Genomic DNA, 14,603 nt, shown 5'->3' on the forward strand with positions numbered 1-14,603 from the left:
AGGCCTGAGAAAAACTAGGTCAAGTAGACTACAAATTATGAACTCTAATGTATTATGTAAAGAGGATGTCCACACTTAATATGAGCAAAAAGTTACCTTGTTTTATACTTGTTTCTGAAAATGGCAAATAACTTATACATACATACATAAATCCTTACAGATACATAAGCATATGGGCATGCACGTGCATACACATGCAAATATATATCTGTAAGTACGTATACATAGCTATCAACACTAAAAGAATACTCTATAACTATGGTTGTTTACCAGGAATACACAACAAAATCTTCCTGGTAGCTTTTTCAAAATATCTTGCCTGGACCCTAAACCAGACTTAATCAGAACTTCAGCAGTGAAATCTGGCATGTGTTTTGGAAAAGTTACTCAGGTGATTCTAGTGCATTTACAGTTAGGAAAAGAATCACTACTCTCTGGTAGTTTCTAAAATCTTTCAAAACCCATGCTCCTTTTTGGTAAATATAAACATTTCGAACTCTACTGAAACACTTCAAGTGAGTTAAATATCATGGCTAAGGGAATTCCCTGGTGGTCCAGCCAGTGGTTAGGGCTCCGTGCTTCCACTGCAAGGGGCATGGGTTCCAAAAAAAAAAAATTATGGCTAAAAAAGAAACTGAAGCAATGGTCAGTTTAGCAACTATGTCGGCTCCCTGCAGGTGGGGTCCTCTCCTACAGCTGGCAGTCCTGATCCATATATGCTTGGTGACAATGACGTGAAAATTAGAAGTGGCTGGTATCCACTCGTAGTAACAGTTAAGCACAGAAGCCACTTACTGACTATGGTATGTGCTACTTTCCATGTGAGATTTTCTAGTTGTCCTGCTAGATGTAAGTATAAAAACTATGGACAGTGCTTGTTGCATTGTTTGAAATTGGACAAGTTTAAAATAAAATTGTGAAAAAGAAAATCTGTGTTAATGTTCAGAGTTCTTGAACAGAGCAAGGCCATCTAACAGTACTCGTTTTTTAATCAGTTATATTGAGGTATACATTTTTTTTTTTGGGGGCCTTGCCACGCAGTTTGCAGGATCTCAGTTTCCCGACTAGGGATTGAACCCAGGCCACGGCAGTGAAAGCCCAGAATCCTAACCACTAGGCCACCAGGGAACTCCCGGGGTATAATTTATATATAATAAAATCCATTAACTTTAACTGTACAATTAAATGAGTTTTGACAAATGTTTAGGGTTGTGTAACCACTACCACCACCACCACCATTATACAGAACAATTCCACGGCTCCCAAGAGCCCCTCATCCCCCTGTACAGTCAATTCCCCATTCACACCCTAGCAAACCAGTCACAATACTTCTCACTTGGCTTATGGAAGCTAAAATTCAATCCACCCACCTACTGTCTAAGACATATCCACATTCTGTAAATTTCACACCATAAATAACTTTCTACAAATTGAAAGAACTTTAGAGACTATAAAATCCTTACGGAAAATAATACAGTCTTTAAAGGAAGTAGTGTTTTTGACCTTGCTAGGTATTGCAAAATAGTCCCTCTCCCTCAGATGGATATTAAAAACTTACAAAGGGGAGAAATATTCTTTCAGTTATTTCTGGTTCAACTCAAATCAAGCAATAATACCTTCTAACCAAGTATAAAGATCTAATGTAAAAATGCTTCTTAAAACCTTACCTGTTCTATTCGGTGTCTTGTCTGTAGATAAGGGTCATACCTAGCACGGATAGCTCGCATGGAGGTTGGCTAAGAAAAAAGAAAAGTATCCTGTTATGCCCACACTGAATTAAGAATAAAAAGTAGTTTCAAAAGGGTATTAAAAATAAAGTTCTCTTGGGCTCCTTTCTTCCTCTCTCAGTCTTGTCAGAGTTCAAAATAATGTCCTGAATAGCACCTGGCTGTTCTCCAACTCAACAGCAGGCAGCTCCTTGGATCATAGTTATATCTTTGTGTAAACCCTTATGGAATCCCCAGGGTCACCAAATTGTTATACTGCTCACAGACATAGCTGTGTATACACATTCAAAAGAGTTACTTGATAAAATAACCTTTAAACCAGATCATTAAATATCTATACAACACTGTTTGTAATGGCTTAACAAAAAGCCATCATGCTATCATACAGTGGAATAGTCTACGGCCATGAAACAATATACTGATATAAAATGTTCCCTAAGATACATTGTTAAATGAGAAAGGTAAGGTGCAAGGTTTTGATAGACTACCTCCTGTGTAAAAAGTTAGGATAAAGAATATGTACTGCTGGGCTTCCCTGGTGGCGCAGTGGTTGAGCATCTGCCTGCCAATGCAGGGGGACACGGGTTCGAGCCCTGGTCTGGGAAGATCCCATATGCCGCGGAGCGACTAAGCCCGTGAGCCACAATTACTGCGCCTGCGCGTCTGGAGCCTGTGCTCCGCAACAAGAGAGGCCGCGACGGTGAGAGGCCCGCGCACCGCGATGAAGAGTGGCCCCCGCTCTCCGCAACTGGAGGAAGCCCCCGCACAGAAACGAAGACCCAACACAGCCAAAAATAAATATAAATAAATAAATAAATTAAAAAAAAAAAAAAAAAGAAGATGTATTGCTTTTCTATCTATATACTATCTCTGAAGGACGTATAGGAAAGGGATGATACTGATTGTCTGCTCGGGGGCTGGAGCGGAAAGGGGCGGCTAGGGGAGAGTGATGAGAGGGAGCCTTTTCACTGAAAAATTCTTCTTGTATTTTTAAAAATTTGAACTATGAAAAACAGGTAAGAAATGAAAAACCATGTATAAGAAAAAAGTCACATGGTTTCCTGGCTGCTGGCCTCTTCGGACGAGGCCGACGGCTTCGAAAGCCTGCTCGCTGGCCTCTTGCTTTCACTCTTGCCCCCGCTCTAATCCTGCCCTCACAGAACCATCAGATGATCTTTTAAAAACCGACACTGGATTATATCATCCCCCTGCTTTAAACCTGGATGGCTTTTCACGACACCTGTAACAAACTCCTTGCCCTGGCTTACAATCCCCTGCGCCACCCGTCTCCCGAATCTCATTCTCCCCTCACCTGCTCTGCTCCAGAGCCCCCCACCGTCATTCTGAGCCTGGCTCCATGTTCCAGCTGTTCTCTCTGCTAGGAATGCTCTTTCTTGGTATTCTTGAAAGGCTCTTTCTTGTCATTCAGGGCTCAGTTTAAATGTCACCTCTTCAGACCATGCCTTCCTAGCCTCCAAGGCTGAAGTATCCACCCTGCTACGACACCTTACTTGACTTTACTTCCCTGCTTTGCATTTACTAGTACCTGATATTTTTTTCTTGTTTGTTTCTCTACTGTCTACCCCCCATTTATTAGAATGTAAATTCCTCAAGACCTGACCTGTTTTTTTCACAGCTGCAGAGGCAGGACAATGTACTGGTGAGGAGCACAGAATTCAAAGCCTGGCCCTGTTACATATTAGGGGCGCGTCCCCAGGCCAGTCGTGTAAGACTTCTAGGCCCTGGTTTCCTTATCTATAAAACTGGGATAATAATAGTGTCTACCTTCAAAATCCCACTGTAAGGTTTAACGCTGTAAAGCACTTAGAACAAAGTTGATATATTCATAGTAAGTGCTTACATAAATATTCTCCAGTGACTAGAACCACAGACACTCAGCAAATGTTTGGTGCATGAATAACTTATGTCATCAGGAAAAAAATAAAAAATAAAAATTTTAAGAAAGCCAGTACTTATAAAAGCATACTCTTAATGAAGTATGCTGTAACACTCCTCAGGACAGCCTCACATTACTTTACCTCATATCCAGTATAAGACTGGGTCGAATATTCAAAGTCTGAATCAGGTCCACCAGGGCAGTATCTGCCAATACAATAAAAGGAAGATGTCAGATACAGAACTTAGTTCAACAGTCTAGCTCAAGTATCTACAGGCTCCATAAAATCCTGACTGAACCAGCTTCATTTTCGAATCCTAACAGAAGATTGTACCTTTGTAGTATCTGCAAATATATACATTTTCTAGTAACAAGTAAAAAGATAAACATATAAAGGAACATTATTACAGTCATTTTCAGAGTACAGCAGTCACTATTATTTTAGAAGTTTAAGCTTTTAGGGGCAAATAACCGGGCCTAAGTTTTCCTAAGTTTGGACTGATACTCACAGTGCTCTCTTGGTAACTACACTTAAGAAAATCTTTCTCCTGATTAATCTTCCTGGCTAGAGTCATGAATATTCTTCTGCTAATTTTTCTGATTATCTAAATTTACTAAGTTTAAAGATTATTAGTAAGGAGAACATTTTACTTGGATACTTTTCTGATCCAAATTCATTATAAACTTCTGACATTTGGAATTTAGGCAGCTCATATTTCCATGCATCATTTATCAAGTTAACAGAATATCTACTGTTTCGAGTTCTGTAACCTATGAATTTTTTTTACTGTATATTGCAACAAATTAAAATCTTTATATGCTTCATTTTTAAAGCACTGAAATATCCTACTAATAGGTGCTTGTTTCAAAGAACTAACTTATGAATCTATTAAGTCAAAGTTTTAAATATTACCAGGGAGTTCCCTGGTGGCCTAGTGGTTAGTTACGTTGGGCTTTCACTGCTGTGGCCTGGGCTCAATTCCTGGTCGGGAAACTGAGGTCCCACAAGCCGTGGCCAAAAAACAAAAAAAAGTTTTAAATATTACCAGCATGTATTGATCAAAGCTCTAGGGGACTTATTGGTTCAATTAAAATACATACACATACACAACTTATCACAATCATCATACTCACACACATATGTTTCCTGTAAAACTGATGTGTGGACATCTGTGGGGTTTGCACATGACAGCCACAACAGCAATCTAAAAAAGGAAGATTAACAAAAAAGCAATTATGAAATAATTCATACAAAATTCTGGAGAGTGGTTATCGCTCAGAAAGCGGGAGAGGAATGCAATCGGAGGGTGGCACACAGGGGGTTTCAAAAGTACTGGTAACGCTGTATTTCTTAAACAGAGCCGTGGGTACCAGGGTGATCTCTTTTCAATATTATTAATCTTCAAAATGTACATATGCATTGTATACAGTAGTTTGTATTTTACAATAAATTAAGTGCAAAATAAGGAATTAATGATTTTTAAAGTCACGGTGATTCTTATTCTCTCTTGCTCTTTCTGATTTGTTTTAATAAAATAGCCTACAAGAGAACAATTACTTATGCAATTCTATAAAATTATATCTAAACCTAATCTTTGTATCTCAAACTCTTCCCAATAGATCTCCATATTTAGAATAGAGACTATTAAACTAGGAGCTAGACTTCAGAATGTGTGCAAGATATTCTCAGAGGGGTCTGTCAGAGCCCAAGTGGGGTAAGAAGAGCATCTGCTTGAGAAGGACGCGATGGCAGAGTTAGACAATCGGTTACATATGGGGGCAGCTGGTCAAATAAGGGTATACACTAAGATGAATGCAAGCCAGGTTTCTTACTGTCAGAGAAGAAAGTTATGACTTTTTAATTTATTTTATTGAAGTATAGTTGATTTACGATGTTGTGTTAATCTCTGCTCTACAGAAAAGTGATTCAGTTATACACATATATTCATTCTTTTTCAAATTCTCTTCCATTATGGTTTATCACAGGATATTGAATATAGTTCCCTGTGCTATACAGTAGGACCTTGTTGTTTATCCATCCTATATAAAATAGTTTACATCTGCTAGCCCCAAACTCCCAATCCATCCCTCCCCCACCCCGCTCCCCCATGGCAATCACAAGTCTGTTCTCTATGTCTGTGAGTCTGTTTCTCTTTTGTAGATATGTTCATTTGTATCATATTTTAGATTCCACATATAAGTGATATCATGGTATTTGTGTTTCTTTTTCAGACTTTACCTGCCATGTTGCTGTAAATGGCGTTATTTCATTCTTTTTTATGGCTGAGTAGTATTCCATTGTATATATATACCACATCTTCTTTATCCATTCATCTCTCAATGGACATTTAGGTTGTGTCCATGTCTTGGCTGCTATGAACATAGGGGTGCATGTATCTTTTTGAATTATATCAATAGTTGTATCCAGATACATACCCAGGAGTGGGATTGCTGGATCATATGGCAACTCTATTTTTAGTTTTCTGAGGAACCTCCATACTGTTTTCCATAGCGGCTGCACAGTCTACATTCCCACCAACAATGTAGGAGGGTTCCTTTTTCTCCACCCTCTCTCCAGCATCTGTTATTTGTAATGACTTTTTAATCATGGCCATTCTGACCGGTGTGAGGCGGTACCTCAGAGAAGAAAGTTAAAATATGGAAAGGGAGAGAACTAGAATGAACTCTGTGGGTTGGATGAAATTAAAGGTACTGTTGTGGACTAACAGTATACACACACACACACACACACACACACACAAATATAGATGCAAATGTGTTACGTATATGTGTGTGCATGTATGTACATCTACATATATATTTCCTAGTTTGGTCCACGGAGAGGGTCTGGGAGCAGCAACACCCTAACGGCATTGAGCACATCTAGCACTCAGATCTTTGTTTCTAAATACTCTTCTCCACTAAAAGAAACCAGGGCTCCTTGGAGAAACAGTTGATTCCAGGGCTGGGGTAAAGAAAGTACAAGATGAGCCTGGAACATTTTATTATGACTGAAAGCTACAAACTGCTCAAAGAATGATGGGGACATTTAAAAAAGAAACAGAAACCAGCTTGAAAGGGCTCCTACTGGTCAAAACTGGGAAAATTTGTACATCAAAATAAATAAGGATGCAACAGATTATAACCCACCAAACAGGAAACCATTTAATCCATTCACACAAATGAATGAGGAAACTGGAAGTCTGATAAGGAACAGGATATTTGCATAGTTTCAAAGTACTTCACCACACAAAACTTCTTAATTACTAAGTGGAAAAGAATAACTTTACAAAGGGGACACCTAGCAGACATCACCTTGATCAAAGTAGACAACATCAGTGACAGGACAACAAACTATGCACCACCTGACAGGATATAATAAGAACACAGTATCACTGCTGTGATGTTCCTGCCACAGATGCAAACCCGAATCTAATTATGAGGACACATCTGATTAAACCAAATTGAGGGAGATGCTACAAAACAACTTGCCTGAAATCTTCAAAAGTGTTAAGGTAATGAAGTAAAGGAAAGCCAGAGGAAGTGTCCAGACTGAAAAGCCATGACAACTAAATGCAGCACGTGATTCTGAACTGGGTCCTGTGGGTCATTACTGACACACCATTAGAACTTGAATGAGGTCTGAGGATTAGATGATGATAACGTATCAGTGTTAAATTTCTGATTTTGATGGCTGTATTGTGGTGATGCAAGAAAATGTTCTTGTTTGTAGGAAGTACACACTAAAGTATTCAAAGGCATCGGCTTTGCAACTTACTCTCAAATGGCTCAGGGATAAAGTGTTCTTTGTAGTGGATTTTCAACTTTTCTGTAAGTCTGTGATTATTTTTTAATAATAAAAATGATTAAAATTGAACTTAAATCATTAGTGATCTAGAGAAACTCCAAAATAAATAATTTTGCAAATCTGAATTAAAAACTTAGATTTTCAAACAAATGTTTGTATTTAAAATGAGACACAAGTGGTATATGTATACCACTGATGAGGTCAATCTAACTTCCCAATCTTTTATTGAGGGCCTACAATATAGGCCAGGTTCTGAGCTACACAGAGCAGGTGGGCCCTAAGACTACAAAAATATTAATGCACTGTCTCTGTCCTCTGAAATCATACAAGCTAGCAGGGGAGGAGGACATAGAGAAATAGGCTCTTTCAAAACCACATGGTAAGAAGCACAAAGAAAATACTAGGGATGCCCAAAGAAGGGGATTAATTAGCCCTGACCAGGGGCGTCAGGGAAGCCTTCCCTAAGGGGTTGACAGCCATGCTGAGTAAGAGTTAACTGAGCTAAGAAGGCAGAGGGACGTGGGGACCAGGGAAGCAATGTGCAGGAGTTTTCAAGCATTTTTTAAGTGGCTGAACTCTCCCTTCAAGTAATGCTTTACTTAGAACATCAACTTACAGAAGAGAGAAAAGCAACAGCCCTGGGTGAAGTAGAGATGGGGCCTGCTCCCACGGCTTCCCTATTATTCCCCACAGTAGCTCCTAAAAAACTTATACGGATCCTGTAGTTTTGTAGAATACAGCTTAAAGATTACTGATAAGGTAGAAAAAGCTATGACTTTGGAGTCAGCCAGAGAGATGAACCTTTGAATCTTTTCTCTGCCTCTTACTGTGTATTTTCCTGTTTTGTAAAATGAAGACAATACTACCTACCCTCAAAACAGTTTTGAGGATTAAATTAGAAAACACGAGGGGAGAGGAGAGAAGATGGCGGAAGAGTAAGACGTGGAGATCACCTTCCTTCCCACAGATACAGTAGAAATACATCTACACGTGGAACTGCTCCTACAGAACACCCACTGAACGCTGGCAGAAAACGTCAGACCTCCCAAAAGGCAAGAAACTCCCCCCGTACTTGGGTAGGGCAAAAGAAAAAAGAAATAACAGAGACAAAAGAATAGGGACGGCACCTGCACCAGTGGGAGGGAGCTGTGAAGGAGGAAAGATTTCCACGCACTAGGAAGCCCCTTCGCGGGCAGAGACTGCGGGTGGCGGAGGGGGGAAGCTTCGGCGCCACGGAGGAGAGCGCAGCCACAGGGGTGCGGAGGGCAAAGCGGAGAGATTCCCGCACTTCCCGCACGGAGGCTCGGCGCCGACCAGCACTCACCAGCCCGAGAGGCTTGTCTGCTCAGCCGCCGGGGCGGGCGGGGCTGGGAGCTGAGGCTCGGGCTTCGGTCGGATCGCAGGGAGAGGACTGGGGTTGGCGGCGTGAACACAGCCTGAAGGGGTTAGTGCACCACAGCTAGCCGGGAGGGAGTCCGGGAAAAAGTCTGCAGCTGCCGAAGAGGCAAGAGACTTTTTCTTCCCTGTTTCCTGGTGCGCGCGAGGAGAGGGGATTCAGAGCGCCGCCTAAATGAACTTCAGAGACGGGCGCGAGCCGCGGCTAACAGCGCGGATCCCACAGCAACAGGGGCGCAGAGGGAAAAACGGAGAGATTCCCGCACAGAGGCTCAGCGCCGAGCAGCGCTCACCAGCCCGAGAGGCTTGTCTGCTCCCCCGCCGGGGCGGGCGGGGCTGGGAGCGGAGGCTCGGGCTTCGGTGGGATCGCAGGGAGAGGACTGGGGTTGGCGGCGTGAACACAGCCTGAAGGGGTTGGCGCACCACAGCTGGCTGGGAGGGAGACCGGGAAAAAGTCTGCAGCTGCCGAAGAGGCAAGAGACTTTTTCTTGCCTCTTTGTTTCGCGGCGCGCAAGGAGAGGGGATTCAGAGCGCCGCCTAAACGAACTCCAGAGACTGGCGCGAGCCGCGGCTCTCAGCGCGGACCCCAGAGACGGGCGTGAGACGCTGGGGCTGCTGCTGCCACCACCAAGAAGCCTGTGTGCGAGCACAGGTCACTCTCCACACCGCCCCTCCCGGGAGCCTGTGCAGCCCGCCACAGCCAGGGTCCCGGGATCCAGGGACAACTTCCCAGGGAGAACGCACTGCGCGCCTCAGGCTGCTGCAACGTCACGCCGGCCTCTGACGCCGCAGGCTCGCCCCGCCTCCTCTGTACCCCTCCCTCCCCGAGGCCTGAGTGAGCCAGAGCCCCCGAAGCAGCTGCTCCTTTAACCCCGTCCTGTCTGGGCGGGGAACAGACGCCCTCAGGCGACCTACACGCAGAGGCGGGTCCAAATCCAAAGCTGATCCCCAGGAGCTGTGCGAACAGAGAAGAGGAGGGGAAATCTCTCCCAGCAGCCTCAGAAGCAGCGGATTAAAACTCCACAAACGACTTGATGTGCCTGCATCTGTTGAATACCTGAATAGACAACGAATCATCCCAAATTCAGGAGGTGGACTTTGGGAGCAGGATATATTAATTTTTCCCCTTTTCCTTTTTTTTTGTGAGTGTAAATGTATATGCTTCTGGGGGAGATTTTGTCTGTATAGCTTTGCTTTATAATAGCTTTATTTTACTTCACTATATTATAGCCTCTTTCTTTCTTTCTTTCTCTCTATTTTTTCTCCCTTTTACTCTGAGCCGTGTGGACGAAAGGCTCTTGGTGCTTCAGCCAGGCATCAGGGCCGTACCTCGGAGGTGGGAGAGCCAACTTCAGGACACTGGTCCACAAGAGACCTCCCAGCTCCACGTAATACCAAACGGCAAAAATCTCTCAGAGATCTCCATCTCAACATCAAGACCCAGCATCACTCAATGACCAGCAAGCTACAGTGCTGAACACCCTATGCCAAACAACTAGCAAGACAGGAACACAGCCCCATCCATTAGCAGAGAGGCTGCCTAAAATCATAATAAGGCCCCAGACACCCCAAAATACACCACCAGACGTGGACGTGCCCACCAGAAAGACAAGATCCAGCCTCATCCACCAGAGCTCAGGCACTAGTTCCCTCCACCAGGAAGCCTACACAACCCACTGAACCAACCTTACCCACTGGGGACAGATACCAAAAACAACGGGAACTACGAACCTGCAACCTGTGATAAGGAGACCCCAAACACAGTAAGATAAGCAAAATGAGACGACAGAAAAACACACAGCAGATGAAGGAGCAGGGTCAAAACACACTAGACTTAACAAATGAAGAGGAAATAGGTAGTCTACCTGAAAAAGAATTCAGAATAATGATAGTAAGGATGATCCAAAATCTTGGAAATAGAATAGACAAAATGCAAGAAACATTTAACAAGGACGTAGAAGAACTAAAGAGGAACCAAGCAATGATGAAAAACACAATAAATGAAATTAAAAATACTCTAGATGGGATCAATAGCAGAATAACTGAGGCAGAAGAAAGGATAAGTGACCTGGAAGATAAAATGGTGGAAATAACTACTGCAGAGCAGGATAAAGAAAAAAGAATGAAAAGAACTGAGGACAGTCTCAGAGACCTCTGGGACAACATTAAACGCACCAACATTTGAATTATAGGGGTCCCAGAAGAAGAAGAGAAAAAGAAAGGGACTGAGAAAATATTTGAAGAGATTATAGTTGAAAACTTCCCTAATATGGGAAAGGAAATAGTTAATCAAGTCCTGGAAGCACAGAGAGTCCCATACAGGATAAACCCAAGGAGAAACACGCCAAGACACATATTAATCAAACTGTCAAAAATTAAATATAAGGAAAACATATTAAAGGCAGCAAGGGAAAAACAACAAATAACACACAAGGGAATCCCCATAAGGTTAACAGCTGATCTTTCAGCAGAAACTCTGCAAGCCAGAAGGGAGTGGCAGGATATACTTAAAGTGATGAAGGAGAAAAACCTACAACCAAGATTACTCTACCCAGCAAGGATCTCATTCAGATGTGATGGAGAAATTAAAACCTTTACAGACAAGCAAAAGCTGAGAGAGTTCAGCACCACCAAACCAGCTTTACAACAAATGCTAAAGGAACTTCTCTAGGCAAGAAACACAAGAGAAGGAAAACACCTACAATAACAAACCCAAAACATTTAAGAAAATGGGAATAGGAACATACATATCGATAATTACCTTGAATGTAAATGGATTAAATGCTCCCACCAAAAGACACAGGCTGGCTGAATGGATACAAAAACAAGACCCATATATATGCTGTCTACAAGAGACCCACTTCAAACCTAGAGACACATACAGGCTGAAAGTGAGGGGATGGAAAAAGATATTCCATGCAAATGGAAATCAAAAGAAAGCTGGAATAGCAATTCTCATATCAGACAAAATAGACTTTAAAATAAAGACTATTACAAGACACAAAGAAGGACACTATATAATGATCAAGGGATCGATCCAAGAGGAAGGTATAACAATTGTAAATATTTATGCACCCAACATAGGAGCACCTCAATACATAAGGCAAATACTAACAGCCATAAAAGGGGAAATCGACAGCAACACAATCATAGTAGGGGACTTTAACACCCCACTTTCACCAATGGACAGATCATCCAAAATGAAAATAAATAAGGAAACACAAGCTTTAAATGATACATTAAACAAGATGGACTTAATTGATATTTATAGGACATTCCACCCAAAAACAACAGAATACACATTTTTCTCAAGTGCTCATGGAACATTCTCCAGGATAGATCATATCTTGGGTCACAAATCAAGCCTTGGTAAATTTAAGAAAATTGAAATACTATCAAGTATCTTTTCCGACCACAACGCTATGAGACTAGATATCAATTACAGGAAAAGATCTGTAAAAAATACAAACACATGGAGGCTACACAATACACTACTTAATAACGAAGTGATCACTGAAGAAATCAAAGGGGAAATCAAAAAATACCTAGAAACAAATGACAATGGAGATACGACGACCCAAAACCTATGGGACGCAGCAAAAGCAGCGCTACGAGGGAAGTTTATAGCAATACAAGCCTACCTCAAGAAACAGGAAACATCTCGAATAAACAACCTAACCTTGCACCTAAAGCAATTAGAGAAAGAAGAACAAAAAAACCCCAAAGCTAGCAGAAGGAAAGAAATTATAAAGATCAGGTCAGAAATAAATGAAAAAGAAATGAAGGAAACAATAGCAAAAATCAATGAAACTAAAAGCTGGTTCTTTGAGAAGATAAACAAAATTGATAAACCATTAGCCAGACTCATCAAGAGAAAAAGGGAGAAGACTCAAATCAATAGAATTAGAAATGAAAAAGGAGAAGTAACCACTGACACTGCAGAAATACAAACGATCATGAGAGATTACTACAAGCAACTCTATGCCAATAAAATGGACAACCTGGAAGAAATGGACAGATTCTTAGAAATGCACAACCTGCCGAGACTGAACCAGGAAGAAATAGAAAATATGAACAGACCAATCACAAGCACTGAAATTGAAACTGTGATTAAAAACCTTCCAACAAACAAAAGCCCAGGACCAGATGGCTTCACAGGTGAATTCTATCAAACATTTAGAGAAGACCTAACACCTATCCTTCTCAAACTCTTCCAAAATATTGCAGAGGGAGGAACACTCCCAAACTCATTCTACGAGGCCACCATCACCCTGATACCAAAACCAGACAAAGATGTCACAAAGAAAGAAAACTACAGGCCAATATCACTGATGAACATAGATGCAAAAATCCTCAACAAAATACTAGCAAACAGAATCCAACAGCACATTAAAAGGATCATACACCATGATCAAGTGGGGTTTATCCCAGGAATGCAAGGATTCTTCAATATACGCAAATCAATCAATGTGATACACCATATTAACAAATTGAAGGAGAAAAACCATATGATCGTCTCAATAGATGCAGAGAAAGCCTCTGACAAAATTCAACACCCATTTATGATAAAAGCCCTGCAGAAAGTAGGCATAGAGGGAACTTTCCTCAACATACTAAAGGCCATATATGACAAACCCACAGCCAACATTGTCCTCAATGGTGAAAAACTGAAACCATTTCCACTAAGATCAGGAACAAGACAAGGTTGCCCACTCTCACCACTATTATTCAACACAGTTTTGGAAGTGTTAGCCACAGCAATCAGAGAAGACAAAGAAATAAAAGGAATCCAAATCAGAAAAGAAGAAGTAAAGCTGTCACTATTTGCAGATGACATGATACTATACATAGAAAATCCTAAAGATGCTACCAGAAAACTCCTAGAGCTAATCAATGAATTTGGTAAAGTAGCAGGATACAAAATTAATGCACAGAAATCTCTTGCATTTCTATACACTAATGACGAAAAATCTGAAAGTGAAATTAAGAAAACACTCCCGTTTACCATTGCAACAAAAAGAATAAAATATCTAGGAATAAACCTACCTAAGGAGACAAAAGACCTGTATGCAGAAAATTATAAGACACTGATGAAAGAAATTAAAGATGATACAAATAGATGGAGAGATATACCATGTTCCTGGATTGGAAGAATCAACATTGTGAAAATGACTCTACTACCCAAAGCAATCTACAGATTCAATGCAATCCCTATCAAACTACCACTGGTATTTTTCACAGAACTAGAACAAAAAATTTCACAATTTGTATGGAAACACAAAAGACCCCAAATAGCCAAAGCAATCTTGAGAACGAAAAATGGAGCTGGGGGAATCAGGCTCCCTGACTTCAGACTACATTACAAAGCTTCAGTAATCAAGACAGTTTGGTACTGGCACAAAAACAGAAATATAGATCAATGGAACAGGATAGAAAGCCCAGAGATAAACCCACACACATATGGTCACCTTATCTTTGATAAAGGAGGCAAGCATATACAGTGGAGAAAAGACAGCCTCTTCAATAAGTGGTGCTGGGAAAATTGGACAGGTACATGTAAAAGTATGAAATTAGAACACTCCCTGACACCATGCACAAAAATAAACTCAAAATGGATTAAAGACCTAAGTGTAAGGCCAGACACTATCAAACTCTTAGAGGAAAACATAGGCAGAACACTCTATGACATACATCACAGCAAGATTCTTTTTGACCCAGCTCCCAGAGAAATGGAAATAAGAACACAAATAAACAAATGGGACCTAATGAAACTTAA

The 14,603-nt window shown here is 41.3% G+C and overlaps 1 protein-coding gene across 1 annotated transcript in view; it reads right to left on the reverse strand.

Annotated features, from left to right (window-relative positions):
• ELP3 (elongator acetyltransferase complex subunit 3) overlaps window positions 1-14,603 on the reverse strand; it is a 119,718-nt gene that overhangs the window by 91,078 nt on the left and 14,037 nt on the right. The window contains exons 4-6 of the mRNA XM_059926834.1: window positions 4,759-4,829; window positions 3,767-3,830; window positions 1,668-1,736 (exon numbers count right to left, since the gene is read on the reverse strand). Coding sequence (XP_059782817.1) covers window positions 1,668-1,736; window positions 3,767-3,830; window positions 4,759-4,829 — 204 coding nt within the window. The remainder of the gene's footprint in view (window positions 1-1,667; window positions 1,737-3,766; window positions 3,831-4,758; window positions 4,830-14,603) is intronic.

The sequence above is a fragment of the Balaenoptera ricei genome, chromosome 6 (assembly GCF_028023285.1).
Source record: "Balaenoptera ricei isolate mBalRic1 chromosome 6, mBalRic1.hap2, whole genome shotgun sequence".
NCBI lineage: Eukaryota > Metazoa > Chordata > Mammalia > Artiodactyla > Balaenopteridae > Balaenoptera > Balaenoptera ricei.